General features: G+C 32.9%; 1 protein-coding gene across 1 annotated transcript; it reads left to right on the top strand.

The window, feature by feature from the left end:
* The first annotated feature begins 3,227 nt into the window (after positions 1-3,227).
* Positions 3,228-6,714, top strand: LOC115961999 (TMV resistance protein N-like). The gene is made up of 6 exons (XM_031080876.1): positions 3,228-3,304; positions 3,760-4,855; positions 4,959-5,234; positions 5,324-5,905; positions 6,077-6,409; positions 6,622-6,714. Exons 1-6 carry the CDS (start codon positions 3,228-3,230, stop codon positions 6,712-6,714), a joined length of 2,457 nt encoding a protein of 818 aa, XP_030936736.1.
* Positions 6,715-9,071: the final 2,357 nt, after the last annotated feature.

Raw genomic sequence — 9,071 nt, forward strand, 5'->3', positions numbered from 1 at the left:
AGTTGACCCCCTAATATCTCATTTCAAATGCTTCCCTCCTTTCAGTTCTAAATGTCTAATACTTCTTATGTATCTTGTAAGTGTAACAAGACTCAGATCCAGCCCATGATCAGGACAACTATGTTTAGACATCTACTTTTTTTTGAGAGGGAAGTTTAGACATCTACTTAATTGACATTAATTAATAGTTTTGCTTGGAGGTAGCATGGATTCAAAATAGCTTAAATGGTAAAGTTTTTTCTCGTTGAATAAAAAATTTGGAATTTAAACCCCACCTACTACTCTCAACTGGAAAAGAAAGAAGAAAAAGAGCTACTTTTATCTTTTTCCCTCAATCTTGGCATGTAAATGACGAATGCATCAGTTTATATAGCCTTCAAGCATATCTCCAAACCTACATAAAATTTATTACTTTAGATAACTTCACTTCAATGACTCTTTCCTTTTTATAATTTCCACTTGATTACAAATTAAGTTTATTATCACTGCACACCCTTGGCGCGATAGTCATTTCATAAGTATAAGTGCATATGAAGTGTGGGGGGTAAGAGCCGGGAGTTTAAGTCTCCAAAATGGAACTTCACACACATATACACTTAGATTAGACTACATTAGAATTTATATCTTATATTAACAAAACAAAACAAAAAAAAGTTTTATTTGATTTTAATGCTTAAATGCAACAAAACTTCAATTGGTCTATTTAGTATATCTATTTTTAGTTTTTCTTATTGCAAAGAATAAAAGCAAAAAAAAAAAAAAGTACAAAGATAGAAACAAATGAAACCTAAGTTACATTGCTATGTCATAAGCTTGCTATTTAACGAAGTTTTGTCTCACACTCTCTTGTATTTTTTGTATATTGGCTTATGATCTATGTATGTGCACAGGTGCAATCAAGAATAATCACAATTATATATATATATATTCCTCTCTAAGAAGTAATATACTATACCATTCATAGGTTAAGTAAAAGCATAATAAATTCAAATGGAGAATTTATATGTATTTTTCTAAAGTTTAGATGTATTAATTTGGAAATAGAATTATTAACACAAAATTAGGGTATAGTTAAAAGAACACATGACATAGAGTTAGAGTGCAAAAGAATCTAAAGACACTTGACATCAAATTATAAGACATTTACGTTTGGCACAAAATTCAAGTGCAATTGAAATCTAGTATGGATTCTTGGTTGAGCTTTCAGTGTAATATATTACACAAGTTTATAACCCATGCAAATCTAGGGATGCAGTACATACATACATCATTGTGTATGCTTGTGTGAATGTGTTTTTATAAATATATATATATATACATATATATATATATATATATATAATAGATTGTATCATTGTACACATTCATGGTATTACATAGGAGTATAATAAATTTGAATTAAATATTTTTATATTTTCTAAATTTAGATATTGGAATTCGCATGTAAATATAATTGACACACAGTTAGAGTATAATTGGAAGGACACTTGACATAAAATTGGATTGCATTCTAAAGACACTTGGCATCAAATAATAGGACACAAAATTATAGTTTAATTAGAATCTAATTTGGATTCTTGATTTTGCTTCCACTTTAATATGTTACTAGTCACTAACCCGTGCGATGCGCGGAAAATTACTGAAAATGAAATCTAATGAATGCAAAGCAATTATGCAAAATACCATTTAAATTAAAAGACAAATATTAGTGAATGTCATTATCCTTAACTATTTGCATTACATCTAGAGTTTCATATGTAAGTTACTACAATACTACTTGTAGCATCTAAAACTCACAATATAAGTATATTATATGAGGCCAAAACTTATATTATCTTCAAGCTCCCCTTAGTCTTACAGAGTCTCTAACAAAATTTCTTTTATATTGAATTTGATTTCAGAGGACTTATTCAAAATTATTTGAATTAAACCTCACAAATTAGAAAGAAAAAATAAATAACATTACAACATTGTAGCTGATTAATATACAAATAAACTACCAATTTAACATGATAAATCACTATTAGTAATATAGAAAGCAAAAATTAACAAAATTAAAGTTGTTACCCATTTAACCTAAAACTTTTCATATCCAAAAGTCATCAAACACCTATTAACAAATAACTATTGATATAAAATATTCAATAATTACTTCAATACCGCAAGTAGTTCATGCTGTAAAAAATTTGAGAGAAAAACACAGCAAGCATCTTAAACTCTTTCTTGCTTGGATCTTACAAAACAATATATATATATATATATATATATATAGTGATGGAGACAGAACATGCCATTAAAGAGACAACCAATTACAACAATGTTGGAGGCAAAGTAAAATATTAACAAAAAAAAACAAAAGAAGCAAGCGGTTTGGCTAGCATACCAGCTAGTTAATTTATATCAAAAGACATAAAAATCTTACAATCAAATAGAATTCATAAGTAAATAAATACATGTGGTACAATCAGATAAATAAATTTTTTGTTAAGATAATCAACTTTGGCAATGAAGAAGACGCAGCAGCTATTGATGAGGGTAATCACTATCTTAAACTTGTGATAATGATGAAGATGCAACAACTACTAATTATGCAGATCTAGCATAATCTTATTTTGATTCAACTACAACAAAAATGACGATAATTACCATAAAAAGGTTATATCAAAAAAGTCTTTTATGATATAGCCAAGAGAACAATCAAAGCTAATAGAAGGAATTTTAAATCAATTTCTATGATGAAGGAGGGATTCACTTAAATGAGGAGACCAAGAAAAAAGGAGAAGTATCATGTTCTAAGTATAGTATTGAATTTTAAACTCTATAATTCAATTTGCTAACTACTAAAATACCTTAGCAAATTGAATTTCTACAGGCACGAATACTACTAAAACTCTATCACACGGATAACACAATATAAACCAATAATGTTACTATCTCAAACATTAAAAAAAAAAAAAAAAAATCAATTTTAAACATAGAAACAAACAATCATATATCAGTACAAATACCTAACCTAAATACATAAAAACTCATATATGACCCACAACACAAAAAAAGGTAGTAACAAAATTAAAAAAGAAAAAAAAAACAGCAATATAAAAGAACAACACTATTAATCTAATTCTTACATTGAACTATTATGCAGGCAGCCACAAGAATAGAGGTCAAGAGCAATTGGGATTTAGAGACCTAAACTGAATTGTCCAGCTTTTCAGTATTAATATAGCATGAGGAGAGGAAGAGATGAAGGAGTTAAAAAGCCAAAGTCTAGAGTTAGGATGCTGAAGGGTTGCCGTTTGAGATTGTAACCGTGAAACACAAAGGGTTGCTATTTAAAATTGTAACCGTGGAACACAAAGGGTTGCCATCTAAATTGTAACCGTGGAACACAAAGGGTTGGGAATTATTTTCTTTTTATTAGTATTTTTAAATTTAAGAAAACTAATTTTAAATTGTAGGACAAATTCAAGAAAAAGAATGGTAATAACATGGCAGGAAATGAAAAACAAATTACTTATTAAAATTAGGCACACTCTCAACTCATTAAACTATTATAGTTAGAAGAAAACACATGGGTTCTCATTTAGATTTTATGATGTGCCAACAAGTCAAACCCCAATTACGGTGCTATATTATACACCTTTTGAATTACCCTTTTGTTACTGAACGAATTAAGTTTCTATTTTGAATGTTTTGTCTCCTATATATATGCTATATTATACAGTCATCAAAATTATTGCTATGCTATCTTCTTTGCAGGCACGAATCAATAGTTATACAAGAAATCCTTGAAAGGATATCTAGCGAATTGAATCTTGTATTCCAAAGTACTATTTCCAATGAACTTGTTGGAATAGAATCTCGTGTGAGGGAAATGTTGTACTTATATTTAGATGAGGGGTCAGATGGTGTTTGCTTTGTAGGGATTTGTGGGATGGGTGGAATAGGTAAAACAACTCTCGCACTAAGTATTTATGAAAGAATTTCAAGCAACTTTGAAGCTAGTAGCTTTATTGCTGATGTAAGAGAAAAAACTAAAAATCAACATCTAGTTTCTTTACATAAACAACTTCTTTCTAACATCCTTATGCAAAGAGAAATAAATTTAGGGAATGTTCATGAGGGGATCAAAATCATAGGGAATAGACTACGTGGTAAAAAGGTTCTTATTGTTCTTGATGTTGTTGATGGAGAAAAACAATTAAAAGCATTGGTTGGGAACCATAATTGGTTTGGTCCAGGGAGTAGAATCATTATAACAAGTAGAAATGACCATTTGTTGAAAAGATGTGGTGTGGATTACATATATACTGCAAAGGAGTTGAATGGCAATGAAGCTTTGAGACTCTTTAGTTTGAGTGCTTTCAAAAACCTCCATCCTAAAGAAAATTATGTACATTTTTATTTTGTGAATTACACTAAGGGCCTTCCGTTAGCTCTTAACACTTTAGGTTCTTTGTTGTTTAACAAAAGCATAGATGAAAGGAAAAGTGCCATGGATAAACTAAAAGCAGAACCTAGTAAAGAAATTTTGGATGTTCTTCAAATAAGTTTTGATGGGCTAACAAATATGCAGAAAGAATTATTTTTAGATATTGCATGTTTCTTCAAACAAAAGAATAAAGATTGCGTAAGAGATATATTAAAAAGTTTTGGTTATAACCCAAACTACAATATTGGTGTCCTTATGGACATATCTCTCATAACCATTAATAAAAATGGAGGTTTGTGCATGCACGATTTGCTACAAGAAATGGGTCAACAAATTGTTTTTCGTGAATCCCCTAATGAGCCTGGTGGACGTAGTAGGTTGTGGCATTGTGAGGATGTCCTTCATACATTGAAGAATAATACTGTAAGTTGACATTCTTTACCTAAACGTAGAGAAGTATATATATTTTTACATATTCTTCCAAGGATTTGCTAATAATTCTTATTTTATTGCTCTTGGTTATTAGGGAACGGATGCAGTTGAAGGCATAGAGCTAAACACACCTAATCAAAAAGAGGAAAGCTTGAGTGCTGAAGCCTTCACAAAGATGACTAAATTGAGATTTCTTAAAATTTGTAATGTGCAACTTCCAAAAGGTCTTAGTTATCTTTCTAATGAGTTACGCTTTATAGAATGGTACAGATATCCTTTAAAATCCATGCCAACTAGTTTTCAGCCAAACAAACTGGTTGAACTCAGAATGCGTTGCAGCCACATCAATCACCTATGGAAAGGAATTATGGTAAGATTTTCACTCAAGCAAATGTGTATTTTCTTCCTTTTCATTAATACTTGAGTTTATCTACTAATTTTTTTTTTGGTTTATAACAGAATTTGGATGAGTTAAGACTCATTGACCTAAGTGACTCCCAAAACTTGATTGAGATGCCGGACCTTAGTGGAGCCCCAAAGCTTAAGCAATTGATTCTTCAACGTTTTATGAGACTATCTAAGATTCATGTATCTCTTGGAAATCTCAAATGTCTTATTCGATTGGATCTAAATGATTGCAAGTACCTTGAGAGCCTTCCACCCAAGATCAGCTTGGAAGCAATAGAAATTCTTAATCTTGTTGGTTGTTCAAAATTGAAGAAGTTTCCAGAAATTTTTGGATATATGCCACGTTTGTCAAAACTTTGTTTGAGCGGGACTGCTATAAAAGATTTATCATTATCAACAGAGTATTTAACTGGACTTATTAAATTGGATCTAAGAGACTGCAAAAACCTTTCAAGTCTTTCAAATGCCTGTTGTTGTTCGATGTCTCTAAAAATTCTCACTTTATCTGGGTGCTCAAAACTTAATGAACTACCAGAGAATTTGGGGAATATCAAAGGTCTTGAGGAGCTAGATGTGAGTGAAACTGCTATAACAGAATTACCTTCTTCGTTTGTTCTCTTAAAAAATCTCAAAGTACTATCTCTTCGTGGATGTAAGGGCTTATCATCTATATCGTCAAATAAACTTATCAGCTTTCCTTTAATGCGAAAAAGAAGAGTAGAATATCCCATGGGCATGTTAGGGCATTCTTTTTCTAATTTATGGTCTTTGACGAAATTGAATCTAAGTTATTGCAATCTTCAGGCAATCCCTGATGGTCTTGGTTGTTTGTCCTCTTTAACAAAATTAGATCTTAGGGGAAATAATTTTGTTTGCCTTCCTGAGAGTACCACTCAACTATCTAATATGGAGACTCTTCTTCTGAGTGGTTGCACACATCTTCGATCTTTGCCAGAGCTTCCATTAAATATTAAGGGTATTGATGCAGATGGTTGTACCTCACTAGAAATATTACCATTAAGACTTGAAGAAGGTCCTTGTCCAATACTCTGTCTTCTCAATTGTGTTAAATTGATTAACAATGAAGACTACGATGACATGTTATTAACAACGCTTAGACATCACATTCAATTTAAGGTCTCTCTCTATTTCCCTCTCTCTCTCTCTTGCTTGTGAGGTTCTAAATATAACGATTTTGTAATTTTGTAAGTTTCAGGGAGATGAACCCATTTATCATATTATAATTCCTGGAAGAGAAATTCCAAAATGGTTTAGGCATCAAAGTGTGGGGACTTCAATGAATTTGCAAGTGCCTTTAGATAAATTGAAGGGGTTTGTTGTGTGTGCAGTTTTTGTACTCCGCCAACATCATCCACTTCACCAACGTTGTTCATATGATAATGGTAGTTATAGATTTACGCATTGGCTTGGGTGGTACTTGAAAGCCAATGGGTATAAAAGCCAACTCTCTGAGTTTCCTTTTTCAGAACAATTTGGAAAGATTGAATCGTATCATCTTTACCTAGATTACTATTGAATCGTATCATCTTTACCTAGATTACTATCCCCATAAATATTTCAATCAGAAATTGAATAGATATTGGAGTCAAATAGATGCTAATGGATTGGGTCAAATTAAGATTGGATTTCAAACCAAAGGTCCAGGACTAGAGGTTACAAAATGTGGGGCCCGTTGGGTATACGAGCAAGAAATTGAAGATCTAAACCAAACTGTGCGTGGGTGTAGCAACAGCAGCAGCTGTAGCATCACTCCTTATGAGGATGATTTGGAAGATTCAGCAAAAGATACCAAAACTAAGTGAAAGCCACAATGAGTATGATAGGGGTGAGAATGGAACTAGTGGAGAAGGTACTTCTAATCTAATTGAAAGACACGTTTGGGAAATTGGATTGGGAATTTAAGCACACAAGGACAATGTAACTTTGGTTGAAAGGAAGAGAAATCCCAGTGAAAGTGGTGGCTTTGATGAATTTGTAAAGTTGATAATCTTTTTCCTCTGAATTTTTTGTAAGTCACTGATATCTTTCTCCCTTTTATAGATCTTTTTCTGTAGCTATTTATTTCTTTTTTAAATTCATTGGCATATGCTTTCATTTGAGTTCAATAATACTGGTGAGCAGAAACTGTCGCATTGCCAGGATTGGAGAAATATGTGCAATAGGTATTATGCTCATCATTTTTTGTTCACTTATGTAGTGGGAAAAAGAAATCACATGGCTGGCCTGAGAAAAGGATGTCCTCTCAGGTGAAAAATGTCCCAAATTACTTCTTTCCATTTGATTTTACAACAATACTAGAATTGGAAAAATGTAGTAAATGCCATAAAGAGAAAACTCACCCCATTTAATTCATTTTGATTTTTTATTTTTTAATGAATAAGAATAATGTTACGATGCGAATGCTCTTAACTCTTAAGCCATATTAGTGGAAAGATTTTGTGGACGAGGGTGTTCTTGTATGAGGAAGAGGAAGTGGAGGAACACATTGACTGAAGTTGGAGACAGTAAGAGGGACGAGGTGGCCATAGAGGCCAAGAATGAGGCAGCCTAAGAGGAAGGATTCAGTGCAGAGAAGAGTGGAGGGGTCAGGGGAGAGAGTTGGGTTGGTGTTGGGGAGGAAATTGGTGGGGTAGAGGCTGAAGTCCATGAAGATAAGGTCGGTGATAGTGGTGTCAAGTGGAGGAGAGGCTAGTGAGGGTGGTGGAGGAGTGGTGGTGATGAGGAAGAGTGAAGTGGTGGAGAGGAGGAGGGAGAGGCGGGTGATTATGGGGTTGAGGTGGAAAGGAGGAGGAGAGTGGTGGTTGTGGTGGGGGTAGGGGTGGGAGAGGAGGAGATGGGATTGGGGTGTTAAAGAGCGGGCCATGATGGTGGAGTGAACATGTTGTTTTTTGTTTGTGGATGGGAATCATGATGGGTGGGAGGGAGGGAGGAAGGGAGGGTGAGATTGGTTTTTGTTGGAGGCTTGGGGTCTACTCATTTACAATTTGGATAGAATATGAGTTGTTCTAAACTTCTAAAAATTACACTTTTTTACTATTCAAGTGTGGCATTGTTATAATTTTTGGTTTAATTTTTGTCTATAAAATCTGATTCTGTTTTCAAAATATTCTTTTTGTCCATATCAGTAACTAGTATAGCTTAAGAGTTAAGAGCATTCGCATTGTGGTTCCAAAATTTTTTGTCCATCTAAAGAACCCTTGTTTTATTTTTATGTTTGTTGTATTAAGAAATATATAGCCTAAGGTATTTCTTGTTGACAGTTTGGAATTTGAAACTTTTCATCGTTTTACTTGTCTGTCACTAGGAAACTAATGTCATGTTTTTCCATCTAGGTGAATGGATGTGGCTGTCCTATATATCATATATATGGTGTGCATCACTTTCAGATTGGTTGAATCAATGCAGTTGCATTGAAGCCTTCAATTGCTAGCATTTGCCCAAGCTTTGCAGTAAAGAAGTGTGGGCTTTGTCTCATAAGTCATAACAGAATGATGATATGCAAAGTTCTAGCAAACAGTAAGGCACTACATGGCTTCTTTATCTTACAATTGGGGTCTCATTTATTATTTTATAATTCACATTAGGGAAAGAAATAAGCAAAACTACAATGGTGTAATAAGACCCAGTAGAACTAGAAGTTGTAATTGAGAATTATAACCTGAAAGATTGAAGATATTCGTTGATCCCATGCTTAGGGGAAAAGGGAAAACAAGAATAATTTTGCCTCTACTTTCACTGCTTCCTTTGTGACTTTTGAGATATTCTTAAGTTAATGGTA

Source organism: Quercus lobata, chromosome 9 (assembly GCF_001633185.2).
Source record: "Quercus lobata isolate SW786 chromosome 9, ValleyOak3.0 Primary Assembly, whole genome shotgun sequence".
Taxonomy (NCBI): domain Eukaryota; kingdom Viridiplantae; phylum Streptophyta; class Magnoliopsida; order Fagales; family Fagaceae; genus Quercus; species Quercus lobata.